At 41.3% G+C, this 19,744-nt stretch overlaps 1 protein-coding gene across 4 annotated transcripts in view; it reads left to right on the top strand.

The window, feature by feature from the left end:
* Positions 1-1,156: 1,156 nt before the first annotated feature.
* Positions 1,157-19,744, top strand: part of cep192 (centrosomal protein 192) — a 182,503-nt gene continuing 163,915 nt past the window's right edge. For all 4 annotated transcript variants that reach the window (XM_060823867.1, XM_060823868.1, XM_060823866.1 and 1 more), the window contains exons 1-3: positions 1,157-1,251; positions 17,319-17,507; positions 17,957-18,079. In XM_060823867.1, coding sequence (XP_060679850.1) covers positions 17,341-17,507; positions 17,957-18,079 — 290 coding nt within the window. In that variant the 5' untranslated portion in view covers positions 1,157-1,251; positions 17,319-17,340. The remainder of the gene's footprint in view (positions 1,252-17,318; positions 17,508-17,956; positions 18,080-19,744) is intronic.

Below are 19,744 nucleotides of genomic sequence, written 5' to 3'. Positions count from 1 at the left end.
AAACATCAATAATAACGAGACAAGATGTATTTATTGGGGAACCCGAGGTTCCTAGCCTCCTGTGGACAATAACTTATGGTAGCAGTTCTATTTCCTTCCTGAAGTTCTTCTTTAAGATTCTTTAACGAAGCTTTTTAGATTAAGCCCCTGATCTGTCCTTTTGAAGTTGTCAAAATAAATGTTCCTGATTTCCCTCGTCAATAAATTAAATGCGTAAGTTATTGAGATTTCCTGTTGAGATTTCGGTTTTACGTTTACGCTGGGGATAAAGGTATGAGATCATGTTTTAGAAATTCATCATTAGTGTTCGAGTTTGACGTTATGTTTTCACAGGAATATACTGGTTTGCAGTAATGGGTTGGGGGGCAATGGGAACCAGATCTGAACTGACACCCACTTCATAACGTCCACCTCAGCCGGCCACAAATTTCCATTGTCACCCAACACGTCCATTTATTCTTTTCCCGTGCGTCAGCCATTGGCCTCACCGCGCATCACATAACAAGCCGGCCCGCAAAGCTGAAAGTTTTCACCTTTACACGATTTATCGTGATTATGTTTCAGCGTACAGTGTCCGAAACACTTCGCTTATTCCTAACTATAAAATAATCGAAAATTGTGAAAAACTTCAACAGGTGAGACAGCATCTCGGACAGAAAAAGAAGTTAGCATTTCGGGCCTGAGGCCTTCCGGCATTAACTTCAGCCCCCTCCTCCCTTGAATGGGTTCAGTCGTAGCTGCGAACATGTTCAATTCCACACACAAAAAAAACACTTTGGTTGAATATTTTCAGCGGCGGTTCTGGTGCCTGATGACGAAGGCTATTCCACGTGTGGGCTGACTGTTTTGGCGGTTAGGCGGCCGCGCGCGCGCCAATAACGGACGCCCTCGTTCGAATTCAAACCGTCTCCAGCGCGAGCAACGAACAGGAGACGGCCAACTGGAAGGATTGTCGCGCCTTCACAGCGGGCAGTGGGGAGTGGGGTGGGGTGGGGGGGGAAAGCTCCCTTTGATCGAGGAAGGGGGGCGGGAACATCCTGTTGCTTTGGGACCGGTGTGGGGGGAGGGGCAGAACTGGGGTGGCGGCGCAAGCGCGTGGATTAAAACTCCGCCCCCTTTGGGCTTTGGATGTTGAGTACCCGCGGATGGTGTTGGACTGGGCCTAAACCGTAAAGAGCGGCTGGCCGGTAGAATTCAGTCCGTTATTTAGAGACTCATTAGTGCTGCACGTATCTACATTTTTAATGTAGGGTGAGTATTCCCCGAGCTGCTTCAGGGTTTTTGATCGAGTTTCACTGGCACTCGATGTATTAACCTGCTTTATTTCACCTCAGTCAATCTGTTGAAAAAGTTTTGCCCTTGTTTCTGAAGTTGCGCATTGGATGGCAAAAGTAACTGCATTTGCAATTTGTAGAAACTTTTCATATCTGGAGTGCACGTTGTATTGGATAAATAGATTCAGTACGAATCTTCAAAAGGGATTCTGAATTCTTGAAAGGAGACAAACATTGTGGAGAGAGAGGGAAGGGGCTGGAGACTGACTGCATTCCTCTTACAAAGAGCAGCATAGTGTCACTGAACTTGCTCCTCGCAATTCTATTTACAGTATATGGCGTGCAGTAGATATGCTGAATTGAAGGAATGTATAAAAGTTGTGTTCATTGATGAATCCTTAATTGTGAAAGTAATGCTGCATGATTACTTTTTAATGGTTAAACTCCCTACTAGTTTTTAAGCAGTAGGATGTACGGTTTCAACCTATGGTAAAATTCCATCAACACATTACTCTTAACTCCACCATGCAAAATATGTTGCCTTCTTTAATTTTGATATGGTAGATGTCAAATTATGGGAGGTTAAGAATTAAACTTAATGCTACTTATAACAGCCACAACTTGTATTTATAGAATTAGATAGTACTGAGGAGAACCCTCAGAATACTTAATTTTCACCTACAAAATTTATTGTAAGAATGTATATGTTTCACTTCCCAGCACTTGGCTTGTAGTCTTGAATGTTATGGCATTTCAAGTTTTCATCCAAGTACTTTTAACAGTTGTGAAATTTCTTGCCACAACTACTCTCCCAGACAGTGTGTTTCACATTCTTACTGTACTCTGGGTGAAAAGATTTTGTTTCAAGCTGAGCTGATCCAGCACCTCTTGTTGCTAAACTACACTACACTATTCTAGGCATGTCCTGGTGAATCTCTAAAGCTCCTCTAGTGCAATCACATCTTTCCTGTGGTGACCAGAACTGCACTGGGTACTTGAGATGTGACCTAACTAAAGATATGAGTGTCCTATAAGCAGCTCTTAACTACTCTATTATGCTACCTTGTTGCCTTCTGGGGGACCTGTGGACAAGCACTCATGATACCTCTGAGCTTCCAAATGTTCTGCTATTCATTCCATACTCCCATGTCATGTTACTGTTTACAAAGTGCATCACTTCACATTTATCAGGGTTAAATTCCATCTGCCACTGTTCTGCCTTCTGTCCTGTAACCTAAGACCACCTTCTTAACTGTTAACCACTTGGTTAATTTTCATGTCATCCACAAACTAACTTATCTCCCCATGTTTTTCTTTAATCTTATTTTTCTTCATATTTATGGTACAAACAATGTGAGACCCAGCATAGATCCCTGTGGTCCCACTGGATGCTGGTCCTCAGTCACACTAACAGCTGTTTACCACCTTCAATATCAGTTGTCTTATTCTCAGCTTCTTACCTGTTCACCACCTCAAAATGTTACCTCATTTGTTGGGCATGACCTCCCTCCCTTCCTCCAAAGTAGTTACAGTACTGGCTAACTCTGATCAAACTATACCTGTTTAAATAGAGATTGGTTTTCCCCTTCAAAATTTTCTCAAATAATTTCTCTTCCACTGTGAGAATAACTGCTCTGTAATTCCTGGCTTATCTCAAACATCACTCATGAAAAGTGGAACCACATGAGCTACCAGTCCTCTGGTACCTTCTCTGCGGCTGGAGACTAATTAAAAATTTGGGTGAGGGCTGCTGGGGTGGGGAGGGGCGTGCGGCACGTTGGCTCTTTGGTTAGCACTGCTGCCTCACAGCGACAGGGACCCAGGTTCAATTCCCGCTCAGGCAGCTGTCTGCGTGGAGTTGCACGTTCTCCCCGTGTGTTTCTCCCCATGCGTGGGTTTCATCCGGGTGCTCTGATTTCCTCCCACAGTCCAAAGACATGCAGGTTAGGTGAATTGGCCATGATAAATTACCCATATTGTTGGGTGCATTAGTCAGGGAGAAAGTGAGGACTGCAGATGCTGGAGATCAGAGCTGAAAATGTGTTGCTGGAAAAGCACAGCAGGTCAGACAGCATCCAAGGCACAATTCCTGAAGAAGGGCTCATGCCTGAAATGTCGATTCTCCTGCTCCTTGGATGCTGCCTGACCTGCTGCGCTTTTCCAGCAACACATTTTCAGCTCTACATTAGTCAGGGGTAAATATAGTTTAGGGGATGGGTCTGGGTGGGTTGCTCTTGTTGGGCCGAAGGGCCTGTTTCCCCACTGCAGGGAATCTAATCTTTTTTAAAAAAATGCCTGTTCAGCCTCTCCCTGTAGCTCAGATCCTCCAACCTTGGCAACATCCTTATAAATCTTTTCTGAACCCTTTCAAGTTTCACAACATCTTTCCGATAGGAAGGAGATCAGAATTGCACGCAGTATTCCAACAGTGGCCTAACCAATGTCCTGTACAGCCACAACATGACCTCCCAACTCCTCTACTCAATACTCTGACCAATAAAGGAAAGCATACCAAACGCCGCCTTCACTATCCGATCTACAGTTAGTACGTTTGCAGATGACACCAAAATTGGAGGTGTAGTGGACACTTTCAAGGAGCTATGAACCTGCAAGGTCTCTCTGTTCAGCAACACTCCCGAGGACCTTACCATTAAGTGTATAATTCCTGCTAAAATTTGTCTCCCAAAATGCAGCACCTCGCATTTATCTGAATCAAACTCCATCTTCCACTCCTCAGCCCATTCTCTGTTCACTACACCTCCAATTTTGGTGTCATCTGCAAGCTTACTAACTATACCTCTTAATGCTTGCATCCAAATCATGTATGTAAATGACAAAAAATAGTGGACCCAGCACTGATCCTTATGGCACTCCACTGGGCACAGGCTTGCAGTCTGAAAAACAACTGTCCACCACCACCCTCTGTCTTCTACCTTTGAGCCAGTTCTGTATCCAAATGGCTAATTCTCCCTGTATTCCATGAGATCTAACCTTGCTAATCAGTCTCCCATGGGGAACCTTGTCGAATGCCTTACTGAAGTCCATGTAGATCACATCTACTACTCTGCCCTAATCAATCCTCTTTGTTACTTCCTCACAAAACTCAATCAAGTTTGTGAGACATGATTACCCATGCACAAAGCCATGTTTACTATCCCTAATCAGTCCTTGCCTTTCCAAAAACATGTACATCCTGACCCTCAGGATTCCCTCCAACAACTTGTCCACCACTGAGGTCAGGCTCACTGGTCGATAGTTCCCTGGCTTGTCCTCCTTACCACACTTGTTAAATAGTGGCACCACGTTAGCCAACCTCCGATCTTCTGGCACCTCACCTGTGACTATCGATGATACAAATATCTCAGCAAGAGGCCGAGCAATCACTTCGCTAGCTTCCCACAGAGTTCTCGGGTACACCTGATCAGGATTTATCCACCTTTGTGTTTCAAGACATCCAGCACTTCCTCCTCTGTAATTTGGACATTTTGCAAGGTGTCACTATCTATTTCCCTACAGTGTATATCTTCCATATCCTTTTCCACAGTAAATACTGATGCAAAATATTCATTTAGTATATCCCCCATTTTCTGCGGCTCCACACAAAGGCCGCCTTGCTGATCTTTGAGGAGTCCTATTCTCTCCCTAGTTACTCTTTTGTCCTTAATATATTTGTAAAAGCCCTTTGGATTCTCCTTAGTTCTATTTGCCTAAGCTATCTCATGTCCCCTTTTTGCCCTTTTGATTTCCCTCTTAACTATATTCCTACTGCCCTTAAACTCTTCGAAGGGTTCACTTGATCTAACCTGTCGATACCTTACATATACTTCCTTCTTTTTGTTAACCATTCCCTCAATTTCTTTAATCATCCAGCATTCCCTATACCTACCAGCCTTTCCTTTCATCCTGACAGGAATATACTTTCTGTGGATTCTTGCTATCTGATTTCTGAAGGCTTTCCATTTCCAGCTGTCTCTTTACCTGCGAACATCTGCCTCCAATCAGCTTTTGCAAGTTCTTGCCTAATACTGTCAGAATTGGCGTTTCTCCAAATAGAACTTCAGCTTTTAGATCTAGTCTATTCTTTTCCATCACTATTTTAAATCCAGTAGAATTATGGTCACTGGCCCCAAAGTGCTCCCCCACTGCCACCTCAGTCACCTGCCCTGCTTTATTTCCCAAGAGTAGGTCAAGTTTTGCATCTTCTCTAGTAGGTACATCCACATATTGAATCAGAAAATGTCCTTGTACACACTTAACAAATTCCTCCCCATCTAAATCCTTAACACAATGGCAGTTCCACTCTGTTTGGAAAGTTAAAATCCTCCAACCATAACCACACTATTATTCTTACAGATAACTGAGATATCCTTACAAGTTTGTTTCTCAATTTCCCTCTGACTATTAGGAGGTCTATAATACAATCCTAATAAGGTGATCATCCCTTTCTTATTTCTCAGTTCCACCCAAATAACTTCCCTGGATGTATTTCCAGGAATATCTTCCCTCAGCACAGCAGTAATGCTATCCCTTATCAAAAATGCCACTCCCCCCTCCTCTCTTGCCTCCCTTTCTATCCTTCCTGTAGTATTTGTATTCTGGAACATTAAGCTGCCAGTCCTGCCCATCCCTGAGTCATTTCTCTGTAATTGCTATGATATCCCAGTCCCATGTTTCTAACCATGCCCTGAGTTCATCTGCCTTCCCTGTTAGGCCCCCTGCATTGAAATAAATGTAGTTTAATTTATTAGTCCTACCTTGTCCCTGCGTGCCCTGACTGCTTGACTCTCTTCTGTTGTCAAGTGTATCAGTCTCAGATTGACCTCTTTCCTCATTATCTCCCTGGGTCCCATCCCCCCACCTTAATAGTTTAAATCCTCCCAAGCAGCTCTAGCAAATTTCCCTGCCAGTATATTAGTCCCCTTCCAATTTAGGTGCAATCTATCCTCCTTTGTAGAAGTCACTTCTACCTCAAAAGAGATTCCAAAGATCCAAAAATGTGAATCCTTCCCCCATACACCAGCTCCTCAGCCATGCATTCATCTGCTCTATCCTCCTATTCCTGCCCTCACTAGCTAGTAGCACCAGGAGTATTCCATTTATTACTACTCTCAAGGACCTCCCTTTTTAAATTCCTGCCTAACTCTTGAATCTCCCTTTGGACACTTAACCTTTTCCCTTCCTATGTCATTGGTTCCAGTGTGGACAATGACATCTTGCTGGTCCCTCTTCCCCTGTGAGAACATTCTGCACCCTCTGAGACATCCTTGATCCTGGCACCAGAGAGGCAACACACCATTCTAATTTTTCGCTACTGGCCACAGAAATGTCTGTCTATACCTCGGACTAGAGAATCTCCTAACGCAGTTGATCTCTTGGAACCCGACCTACACCTCGTTGCATTAGAGCCAGTCTCAATACCAGAAACTTGGCTGTTTGTGCTACGTTCCCCTGAAAATCCATCGCCCCCTACACTTTCCAAAACGGCATATTTGTTTGAAATGGGTATAGCCACAGAAGGCTCCTGTACTAGCTCTCTTACCTTTCCTGGAGTTAACCTATCTATGTGACTGTGTCTGAGACTTTCCCCCTTTTATATACTTGCCATCCATTACATACTGTTGTTGTTGTCAATTCCTCATTGCTTCTAACTGTCTGTCCAACCGATCCATTTGATCTGAAAAGATTCTTAACCAACAGCATTTATGGCAGATATAATCCGCTATCACCCTTAAACTCTCTTTTAAACTCCCACATCTGACAAGAAGCACATATCACTCTACGAAAGGCCATTTTTGCCTCTTCACAATCTACAGACCCAGAAAATAACACCGTCTTACTCGTCTACAAACTCTGCCCCAGGTGAAATTAATAGTTATGGCTTATGTTTTAAGTTTAATCAAGAGACATATCTCCAAAAACACATAGTCAAGAAAGAATCCACTCTACTCACTACTGCAGACTTTCTGCAGATCACACTTAAAACAACAATTAACTTAGCTGCTTCTGTGCTGTGAACTTCACCCAACAGTTCCTCCAAGATCAATTGTGAATTTCACTGTTTAATTTTCCCAGACGCACTCCGATATCCAGCGATACATGAATTCAAACAGCAAAGGCAGTGTCAGTTTCTTTCCCTTTTTCTCTCCTACACTGACCTCATCTTGTGCTTCCTTTGTCTGTTCTTGTCCCTTTTAAAACTGCTATTGTTTTGACTCTGTTTTGGAACTTTGGAGAAAAAAAAATGCAACAGCATATAAAACAGTAATTGCTGCTCCAGGAATTCAAGGAAATCACCTCCAGCAACTAAAATACTTCAAAAAAGGAGCAGCTGTTACAGCCAGAAATTTTTCCCATCCTGAATATTTATAGGTAGTCAGGGTCCTCTGGGCTTGTGACGACTATATTTCATCCACTTGCCAATTCCATTTTGAATGTCTCAGCGATCAGTTGTAGATGTATCCGAAGTGGCTGTTCCCAGTCTAATTTGGTCAGATTCTGCTTTATTTTAATGCAGTCTTAAAAGTCCTACCACCAAATACTAAACATCCTTCTTTTTTTAAAATGTATGATGTTGAAGTAGCTTGTATTAAAATGCTGTCCCACTACCGCCTTGAGCACTTTTCCGACCTTGTTCTCTGGAATTCACGTTAGCATTGAATTGTCCCTTGTTGACCTTTTCCATGTTGATATAAAAGCTCTTCTGAAGACATTTCAAGCAATAGGCCACCTGTAAATTCTTGATGCTATGGATATCCCAATTAATGTTGGGGAAGTTGAAAACCTGAACATAATTACACTATTATGCAATTTAGTGTAATATGTAAAAACAATATCTGTTCCTCTATTGCTGGCTAAGTGGGGCTGAAACACATGTCAGCAGTGTGACTGAACCCTTTTTTAAAAAGGTTTTTTTACATTGTACCCTCCGTCTCATTTGAAAACCCTTCCAAAATTATCATCCCTCCTTACTACAGTAGCTGACTCATTGATAATGTGACACTACCTCATTTATACCCTACCCTGTCCTGCTTGAAGATCCTATATCCTGAAATGTTGAGTTGTCAGCTCTTTTCCCTCAACCAAATCTGTGATGGCAATGCCACCACAATTCCACATCCTTAACAAATCTGTCTTTCATATAATACTCCTAGTGTTGATACTAAGAAGTTAATAACTAGGAACAGGAGTAGGCCGTCTGGCCCTTTGAGCCTGCTCTGCCATTCAGTAAGATCATGGCTGACCTGTTCGTGGCCTCAGCTCCACTTACCTGCCCTTTCACCATAACCCTTAATTTTTTTGAACAGTTAAAGGAATTATTTTGGCTTTAAAAGCATTTTCTGAGGAAGCCTTAACCACTTCGCTGAGCAGGGAATTCCATCAAGTCGCAAACTTCTAGGTGAAGACATTCCTTAATTCAGTCCTAAATCTGTCCCCCCTAATCTTGAGGCTGTGCCCTCTTGTCCTAGTTTTATGTAGAATTAGAGAGGATGTTTCCACTACTATCTGATCTATTCCCTTCATAATTTTATGTTTCTAAAAAATTCACCCCACCCCGATTCTAAATTCCCACGAATATAATCCTCGTGTACTCGGTCTCTCCTCATAAGCCAACTTCCTCAACTCCAGAACCAATCTAGTCCACCTCCTCTGCACTTCTTCTCGTGGCAATACATCCTTTCTCAAGGAGACCAAACTTGCACACACTACTCCAGGTATGGCCTCACCAGCAGTCCACAGCTGCAACATAATTTCTCTGCTTTTAAACTCAATCCCTTCAGCAATGAAGGTCAAAATTCCATTTGCTTTCTTAATTACCTGTTGTACCTGCAAACTACCCTTCTGTGATTCATCCGTAAGGGCATCCAGGTCCCTCTGCACAGCAACGTGCTACAATTTCTTGCCATTTAAGTAATGTCCTTTTTTAACTGTTACTCCTACTAAAATGGATTGACTTCACATTTATTAACATTGTACTCCCTTTGCCAGACCTTTACGCACTCCCGTAAAGTATCTGTTCAAAGTTTCAGTCCTCTGTACTCTTTGCTCTGCCACTGATCTTAGTGTCATTGGCAAACTTTGACACACTACATGTGGTTTCCCCCAACTCCAAATCATTTATGTAAATTATGAATAATTGTGGTGTCATCACTGATCCCTGAGGCACACCGCTAGTTGCTGCCAACCAGAATGCGATTGATGTCCACCATTTATTGCCACTCTTTGGTTAACCAACAGAAAGCTTATATGTTGCCCGTAATGCCTTGCATCTTTATATTAAGGCCATCCAGTCTCCCTTTACTCCCTTGAAACTTAGCATGAGCTCCTTCTGTCCTAGAATAGGTTGTATTTGTATTCGGGAAAAAAAACTTTGTGTAAACTCTTCAACATGATGCTGTCACAAGTTATTCATTGTGTTTTGCTTCAACTGAGGCGGGAAATGGGGTGACAACATTGGTGTAGATATTGTCGTCCCGTTTCTCGCCTCATACTCAGAGACACAGTATAGTTTTACCTACTTCATCTTTATTCTAGGCCCTGGAGGGAGGGAGAACAGTTGCCCAGGAGTTCTCAGTCTTCTCTCTCAAGCAGCAGTTTCTTAATTAATTATATCGTCATTTTACAAGGAGGAGCATTCAGATAAGGCAACATACATGTTGATTGGGTAACCATTATAATCAGCGAGTGTCAGTAATAAAGATTAAGCGTTCTATTGTTACACAGTGAATAATTGGCTTCACATAATGAATACTTTTCACCTTGTTAACACATTACCCTTTCCTCCAGCACCCCATTGTTAACTGCATGTGCTTATCTGATCTGAGTCATGCTCAGCAGAACCTCTTGTTTCACAAAACTCCAAACTTAACTCTTTCCCTACACTTCTTTCCTCTTTTCATACACTATACACACTCCCACACCAAGGTAAAACTCCCTGAAAGGCTATTCTAAAAGTATTGGTATTAACCAAGGTCTTGGAAGTGAGAATGTTGAAAAAATGAAGTGTGGTGTTTATGTAGATGCCTCAGTATATTACAGCCAATGAATGACTGACTGAAGTTTAGTTGTAGGCATGCAATTTGTGAACAGCATGCTGTCTTCACAAGATTGTTGTAATATTCAGGTCATTTAACGTATCTTGGGAAACAAATGAAAATGAAGTAATTACTTAAAGCATGAGAATTTTTAGCTGGTTAAAGTCTTGAACCTATAGTGAGTGATGTATAATGCAAGCTGTATGTGGCTACTGTAATGTTTGTTATATCTATCTCCTATTGGAAACCTGCACTTGCAGAGCGTCTGTCTGTATGAAGTATTTCAGTTGTATTCCACATTGTTAGGTTTTCAGGCAGCACAACTACTGATGGGATGTGAGGAAGATAGAAGGTTGTGTTTCTAGAAATGGAGAAGATAAATGAAATTTTAAGTACAAGTCTGCATTTTTGGGAAATGGGAGGGAGGTAAATGAGAAATCAACCTCCTCAAACTATTTGCTTCAATAATCTGCATTGTGTGTAATATGTTCTATTATGTTTGGGAAATTGGTCTTTTTTTGTCTTGAAATTGATTTCTTTCTTGTGAATGTTGGACTGGCCATAACAGCATGTGGCACTTGTTGCATCATTAAGTCTGAAGGTTGAGAGTTGGAGACTCGTATAACAAAGGTGTATAGTTTATGTTATTGTTGGGGAATTTGGATATTCTAAATGGTGTCAGCTGGAGTTTGGCTTCAGTTCTGTAGAGGTTAAATTTTTGAGGTCAGCAAATAACTTGGAAAAGTGATTGAAATATATCACTTTCTGAAAATGTGCCTAGTCCTATACCTCTGGTGTTTATTGAAGTGTTTTACATTGAGTTTATGACAAAAAACAAGTGATACATCACTGGTAATCTAGTTTGAGTTCATTTCAGAAGAATCAGGTTTTTGTTTCAGCAGGAAAAATAAGGGTTTCAGTCGAGGAGAGCAAAATTTAACCGATCTGCTAGACTGAAATGAAGTGTCCATGTGATGAGAGTTTGTGTAAGAGATGTTCAAGTCGTCAGAACTAGAAAGAAGGCTGTAGTCATTTCAGCAGCTGAAAGAGGAAAACTGCTAAGAGATTATGTGGATAGGAGTAGAAAACACTGTGGTGGCACAGTGGCTTAATGGTTAGTACCACCTCTCAGTGCCACAGATCCAGGTTCAATTCCAGCCTCGGGCAACTCTATGTGGAGTTTGCACATACTCCCCATGTGTGCGTGGGTTTCCTCCCACAGTCCAAAGGTTAGATGAATTGGCTGTGCTAAATTGCTTACTCACCGAGTGCTTCAGAGAATGTCTCCGGGACACCCGCAGCAACCAACCCCACTGTCATGTGGTTGAACACTTCAATTCCCCCTCCCACTGCACCAAGGACACTCAGGTCCTGGGTCTCCTCTATCGCCACTCCCTAACCACCCGACACCTGGAGGAAGAATGCCTCATCTTCTGCCTCAGGACCCTCCAACGCCCTGGCATCAATGTGGATTTCACCAGTTCTCTCGTTTTACTTCCCCCGACCTCATCCCCAGTTCCAAACTTCCAGCTCAGCACCGCCTTCATGACCTGTCCTACCTGCCTGTCTTTCTTCCGACCTATACGCTCCACCCTCCCCTCCGACCTATCATCGTTACCCCCACCTTCATCCACCCAGAGTTCCCTCAGCTACCTTCACTGCCCTCCTCCCATTTATCTCTTCACCCCGAAGCTCTCAGCCTCATTGCTGATGGACGACTTTTGCCTGAAACGCTGACTTCCTGCTCCTCCGGTGCTGCTTGTCCTGCTGTGCTTTTACAGCACCCCACACTCGACTCAGTGCCAAATTGTCCATAGTGGTCAGGGATGTGTAGGTTAGGTGCATTAGGGTGTATTAGGGGAATGGGTCTGAGTGGGTTACTCTTCGGAGGGTTGATGTGGACTCACTGGGCCAAATGGCCAGTTTCCACACAGTTGGGATTCTATGAAATGCTGCTGATCTGTACTATAGATCCCTGCGCAGTCAGTGAGAATCAAATATGTCATCAGTTTACAGACTGGAAAGAATAAGAATAATGAGACCGTGGCTTTTCACAGTCCAGATGTTAACAGGAATAGCTTGTGTACGAGGTAGAGAGGGAACAACATTCTTTAAATTTTAACCAAGAGAACTTTTATTTTGGCCAATATGTAGAAAACCCAATAAATATGAGGGTGGTTATGGCCTAATACACAGCAATAGGCCTAGGCCGGTGGTAGACTGGTGCTTGAGATCCTTACATACTTGAAGCAACTGCAACACGCCAACTTCTGTGAACAACCGAAATCTTATTAGACAAGTTCCGTGCAAGCTTTCTGGAGAAGTCCTTCATCATGCTTGAGAAGCCATGTCAAGGGATTTTTCTGAACAAAGGAAACAATCTGTCCTTATACAAAATCTTTACATCGCAGTCAGTAATGCCCACAAGATAACCCCCAACCATTTCCCCCACAGTCACATGCCACTCAATACAGTGACCTAATCATCTCCAGAAATAATGTAATTTAAGTCATCCCTTAGTGGTCAAATCTGTTGTGAATCGTTTTTTAATTACAGGGAGTAATCAAAATTCCAACTGCAATGTTTATTGATTTTTTTTTAATAGGAGATGATGACAATGTAAATGGCTTGAGAATGGCAATGTAAATTCACTCTGAATAATGGCTCTGAATGGCAAGAGGTGGGAATGTAAATTCCTCATTCTACCTGTGAGACAGAGACTTTCCACCCCAGCCTTAGGACATCCAATTTCCTGCAGGTCAGCAGATCAAATTAGCCCTGAACATCTCAGAAGTCTTTGGAGATGGTGACTAAACTTAGTGAGATTTAGGATTATTATGGAAATGTGTAATATAAGGGTTATGAATATAAACTTCTGAACAGGGGGAGGCTAATTTTACTAAAATGATATGATTTGGCTCAAGTGGACTGCGAATAGCTACTTGTACACTAAAAAATGTGGGAGACATTCAAGGAGCAAATAGTGAGCATGCCGGGCAGTGCTCTTTCCTAGAAAGACAACGGGCATAGGCGAATACTCCAGTATGTCAAGAGGCTGGAAGGTTGGCATTAAGAAAAGGGAAGCTTATGGCAGGTAGAAGGCCTCGTAGAACCTGTAAAGTTCTTATACTGTAGGGGGAGTTTGCAAAAATTAGGAAAGCAAAAATGAAGCATTGGCAGGTAGGATGAAGGGAAACCTGAAGGGATGTTTTTTGAATTCCATAAAGAGCAAGAGAATGTTTAAGAACTTTAAAGGCCATAGAGGTAATCTTTTATGTGCACACTAAGTTTTGCATCAGTCTTCACAATGAAAACTGACATCGGTATAGACATCAGGGTGGAGGACTGTGCAATATTAGAAATCAACACTTGGGAAGTACTAGCTGGTATTTGCCTCAAGTGGATAAGTAGGCTCCTGCTAAATGTATCCCATGCTGTACAGGGAAGCAGTGGAGGTGATGTAGGGGCCCTGGCAGTAATTTTCAAATACCCTCTGGTCGCAGGTGAGTTGGCAGAGGGCTGTGAATTTTGTCCTATTATTTTTTTAAATAGAAAGGGAGTAAGGGGTCAGTGAGGAAATTGCAGGCCAGTCAGTCTTGGTGGTGGGTAAGTTACAAAAGGAAGTCTGTTGAATAGTATACATGTGCTCTTGGGAAAAGACAGATTAATCGGGCATAGTCAGTATGGATTTAAGGGAATCCTGTTTGACAAATTTAAGTCGCTCTTTTGAAAAAGTAACCAAGAACATTAATCAGCATTTCTTGTGTATGTAGACTTCAGCAAGGCTTTTCATAAGATTCTTTATGCAGACAAGTCAAGAAAGAACCTGTGGGATTCAAGGTAGTGTGCCTGGTTGGATCCAAAATTAGATGAGGTAGGAAGTAGAGGGAGTTGGTAGAGGGATTTTTCTTAAACTTAGAAGTCTATTTCCAGTGGGGTGCAGCAGGGCTTGGTGCTTGTTTATGATTGATCATTAATGATTTGGACTTAACCACTTCATTTATGATCAATAATGACACACCAATTGGTCGTATGGGAGGATAGTTAATAGCAGCAGAGGATATCAATTAACTCGTCATTTGGGCAGAGCAGTGGCAAATATAATCCAACCTTGAGAAGTGAAGTATGAACTTGGCAGAAGTCTAACAAGGCAAAGGATTATATTGAATGGTATACCTGACAAAGTACTGAAAATCAAAACAACTTTGTACATATGTACAGACCCATGGAGCTACTAGAGTGGTAGATAAGCTTGTTCAGAAGTCAAGAGGTAATTGCCTTTATTCACTAAGGCATAGAATACAAGGGCATGGTGGTTATATTAAAACTGAAAAAACTGCCTTGGGCTGTAACTGGAGTTCTGCATGCTGTTCTGACCATGACATTGTAGGATGGATGAGATTGCATGAGAGAGGGTGCAGAGATTACTAGAATGCCACCTAGACTGAGTCTGCTGAGGCAAGATCGGATAGGCTGGTGGTGGTTTCCTCTTTGGAGCCGTAAAGCTTATGAAGGCACCTGGGCAAGGTGCACAAGATTGAGGGGCTTAAGGTGAATAAAAAAAAGGCATGTTACCTTTTGCATTAGTAGAGGGGTCAGTAGCCAGAGAGTATAGATTTTAAGGTTAAGGAAGCCTAAGAGGACAATTTGAGGAGACATTCAGTCACTGAGGGTAGTGAAAGTCTGGAACTCCTTGCCAGAAAGGATGGTTGAGTTAGAATCTCTCTATGGTATTCAGATAGTCACCTTAGCCTCTAAGCCTGCAGACCATGCGCTCAAAAATGGGATTTAGTGTAAGTCCGATCTTTGTCAGTCTAGACATAATGAGGTCGGATGGACTGCTTTTGAGTTATAAATGTTCGAATTTACATTTAAAGTAGGAATGATATTGCTCTGGATGGAGTAAGTTGTTGCAATGAGGGCAAAAGACAAGATGATAAAGACTGAGGCACATGTTGCCAGAGGATCCTTTTTTTTAAACAAAAACTAATTCCCTAAAAATGCTATAATGAATGAATATATCTGGTGTATCATTGACATTTTAGAGTCCTTGCACAGAAGATGGTAGTTTGGCTCAATGAATCCAAGATGGTGTTCTGTTGACGAATCTAATCTGTTCCAGTCTCCACTCTATCTTGTAGCCCCCTAGGTTTACATCTCATGTGCCCATCCAGTTTCCTTTTGAAATAATGCATTCTTTTCTCCTTCCACCTGTTTTAGGCAATGTATTTAGTTCATTCAATATTTGTAACTTAATAAGTTGTTCTGCTTTTTATTACGCTCCACATTTTTATGAACTTATTATGCTGTTGCTGTGCAGTTGCAACACGATTGGTGTTTGTCAAGTACTTGATGCAGCCCTTAAGCCAAACACACTAGGTAATATGGGCACATGAATTTCAGTGTTCCTATGTGGAAATCTGTCAAAGGTCTTCTGGAAGCCCAAATAGATCATGAACACTTGCTCACCATTATCTATGTAGTTTGTTACCTCAAAGAATTCTAACAGATTTATCAGACATGACCTCTTCTTGGTGAAACCTTCTGACTCTGCCCTATTTTACCATGCACTTTCAAGCAAACTCTTTTTTGTTTTTTATTTACTTTTTTTGTCAATCAATATGTTCAGAGATGTTATGACACACTAATGAAGTATATGTCAGGGTTAGGGACAAGAAAGGCCTTCCAGCCTATGCACCTGGTATTCCCAGGCACTCTCCCATCCAACTACTAACCAGGCTACAGTGTGCTTAGCCTCCAAGGTCAGACTAGAATGGTCATACTTTGCAATATAATCCATTGTAATGGACTCTCAAATCTTAGTAATGGCTGAGGTCAGGCTTATCAACCAATAGTTTCATGTCTGTCTCCCTCCTGTAGATTGCATTCGCCATTCTCCAGTTGCTGGCACCCTTTCTGACTCCATTGATTCCTGAAAGCTTAGCACCAAATCTTCTTCAGAACTCCCGGAGTGTCATCCATCTGGTTCAAGTGATGTACCCACCTGACCTTTCCGCTTCCCCAGTACCTTCTCCTTAGTGATGGTCCTCTGCCACTCTATTGTCATGAAGTTCTGGTGTCTTCCCTGTGAATTCTAATGCCAAGTATCTATTCAGTTCTTCTGCTACTTCTTTGTTCCTCATTTACTACTTCTACAGTCTAATTTTCCACCAGTCCAATATTTCCTCTTCCTTCTCTTTTACTTTACATATAATTTTTTAAAAAAAACCTTGTAATTTTCTTTTATTACTGGCGATGACAGCTATACAGTGGTCCAGGTATTTAGCTGAGATATGACCCAGAGTTAACCTGCCTAGCATTAATATTTTCCTTATCAACTCGTTCAGAAGTGCTGCTTCCCACCTTTTGGAGTAGGTAGGACTTGAACCCAGGCTTCCTGACCTGAACGGCTATCTCTATCGTTTCCCTACGAGCCCAATAAGCCTGGTTTTAAATTTTATAGCAGGCAGGTTAACTGTTAATGGTCATTTATGATTATCTGGTCCATTCTCCATCAGCCTCTCTACCAATTAGAATCTACTTGCCAACCAATCAGTGCACTTTCTCCACGTAATATAAATGTTGGTTTTTCTCCTTAATAAGTGCAACAAAAGCTTTGTCAAATAGGTTATTGAAAGTTTTTCTAGCAGTAAATCAAATTTGTAGTACTGTAATGACTTATCCATGTATTATCAAATGTGTATTCAAGGTGATTTGTGCTTCAATCAGCAAGCCTAAAAGGAATTTGTGTTGTTCTTGTTCATATTTTGAATATGACATTTTTTTCCTCTTTTAATCTAAAGCCCTTTTTTTAAACCATAGCAATTTATCAGAAAAATGGCACATCAAACAGTATGGCAGTTCTAAAGAAATGCATATAGCAGAGCTTGAATCAATGATGTTCCGACTTGAATATGTATTTTGTGGCAGAACCAGGTTTGAATAGGAATGGTCATGATGTGTTCAAATTGCTTGTTTTACGAAAATTTATTTACTTAAATCTTTTTTGTAGCTGCAGATCAAATGCTTGTAAAATGGAAAGTGTCAGAAATCTGGAGGATGAAACATTTCCAAGCTTTCTGTTGCAATCTGAGAGGGGCAATAGCAGTGAAATGCTAGAAAATGTCACTGTCTCATCAAATTTTGGACTGCCTATGGCTGCTTCAACAGTTGCTAAAGATAAATCTGATTCCGGGAAGAGGTGAGCTACATAACTTTGTGCATTTTATTTTCTCTTCATTCAGAAAATTCTAATCGACGAGCATACAGTGCTCCAGTAAAAATGCTCATGACATTGCAGAAGATTTGGGAACTTTTGAGTCTTGTCATTGACGAATCTTTGACTAGCATTTCAGTTGGCTCACAAAGTGGATTGCAGCACACTCAAGAAGATGCTGAAGATTTGTAGGAGAGCCATATTTCTTGGTAGAACTTGTCCTGAGGTTAAGGCTGAGGGTACCAAGTATTGAGTTGACACAATGACTCAAAACACTAAGGTTCCAATGCTGTGTGAAATAATGCACAGGATGGCAACACCTTTTTTGGGAATTAAGTGCTGCAAGTGTGATTCCGATTAACTTTTTACCTTTTATTGAGATTGTGGAATAACAGTTTAAGCAAATTTAATTTTTATTTTGTAATTTCTTGTAGACCACCAGATGTTCAATCTTCATACTTGGAAGAAGGAAGGTTTTCTACAGTAGATGCACATCCATCTAATGTTTCGAACTCTGAAACCTGTCAAAAGTTTGCACTTAGTTTTAAAGATGAGTTGTAAGTATTTGGTAATTTTCCGGTTTTGGGAAACATTAACTGTAGAAGATGATGTTGTGTTGATGATAGAGAAACAAGTTTTTAAGGGCTATCTTAAAATAAGAGTAAAGATGTTTAGTAATGGGATGCCAGAGCTTGGAGCATATTTTAAATGTTTAAAGGATCTGGTGGATTGAAATCTAACATCTCAAGATAGGAAAGATGGAAAGCTGGGAATGTCAGTTGTTGGAAAATTTCCAAATGAGATTGAGGGTGTATTAGGAAGCCCTTTAGAAAATCTCTTAATCAGGCAGAGTCAGTGTTTTTTAATTTTTATTTTCTTATTGAAAGGAACATCAAAGAGTTGTTGGTCCTCTTTTTGAGGATATATCATGCATGGTGAATAAAGGGGACCAAAATAGAGGTGGTGTATTTTGAAAATTCATTCTGTCAATAAGGTGTACATTAACTTATCTTGTGTAGTAAGTTTTTAAACTGTTTTGGTAGTTATATGTTAGAATGAATTGACTGACAGGAGATGAATTCAAGATGTTTTGATTATTTTAAGTTGGCAAATTTTAATTACTGGAATGCTGGAACCTCAACTACTGCATTTTCTGTTAAAGTTCTGTCTTTTTTTTTCTAAACATGTTTAATGACTCATACAGTTATGATTGTCTCCTGCTAACTCTGAGAGAGGCCAATACTTCCTTTATTCTTAAAGGGAAGATCCCGGAGGTCTGTGCTTCATACAGGCCCATTTCGCTCTTAAATGTGGACTTTAAACTCCTCTCTTGCATTAAGATTGGCGACTTCTGTTGTTAGAGGATCAGATGGGCTTCATAAAGGGCCTTAGGTCCTCCAATAATGTTAGGAGGCTGCTTAATGTAATTCAAGCATGTCAACAAAAGTCAATATAGGGATTGGTGGTTTCTCTAGATAGAGTTGACTGGCCATACTTTTTCTATACTCTAGAGTGGTTGGCTTGGGTCAAGTCTTTGAGGTGGGTGAAGGTTCTCTACAGTGAATCTCTCACTGCGGTTATTACCAATGTGGTGTGATCCAGCAATTTTAACACTTGTGTTTTAGGGGCAGCCAGCAGAGCTGTCCCCTTTTGCCACTGTTTTTTACATTGGTGATTGAACCATTTGGTGGAGGCCATTCATCGGGATCCCAGTATATCAGCTCCAGAAATGGGGTCAAAATTATCTATGATTACGTGGATGATGTCCTAATCTCTTTTTTTTTCTTTTGTCAAATCCAGCAGTTTCGGTGTCTTGCCTGATACAATGCATCAGTGCATTTGGCGCCTTTTCGGGGTACAAGTTTAATCTTGCAAAATCAGAGGCTATGCCTATGGGTGGCCTTATGAAAGTGCTAGGTCTTGATGGTGAATATCGATTCCCATTTAAGTGGTCGCAGCGGGGTTTGTGTATTTGGGCATATTTATACTAGGCAATATTGGCAAAACATCTTCTCTTAATCCAGCATACCCATTGTAGGTGTATCAACTGAGGCTGATAAATTCAGGATTCAAACATTGGGCACTAGGGGTGTGTCTTGCATGGATGATTTATTTGAGGGTGACACAATGATGTTCTTTGGTCAGTTAGCATGGAAATAAGAGCTATCTAACAAGGACCTCATACGCTTTTTTTTCCCAAGTTAGGGATTTTATTCGAAAAA

Source organism: Hemiscyllium ocellatum, chromosome 4 (genome assembly GCF_020745735.1).
Source record: "Hemiscyllium ocellatum isolate sHemOce1 chromosome 4, sHemOce1.pat.X.cur, whole genome shotgun sequence".
In the NCBI taxonomy this organism is placed as follows: domain Eukaryota; kingdom Metazoa; phylum Chordata; class Chondrichthyes; order Orectolobiformes; family Hemiscylliidae; genus Hemiscyllium; species Hemiscyllium ocellatum.
This window is presented reverse-complemented; position numbering and strand designations above follow the sequence as displayed.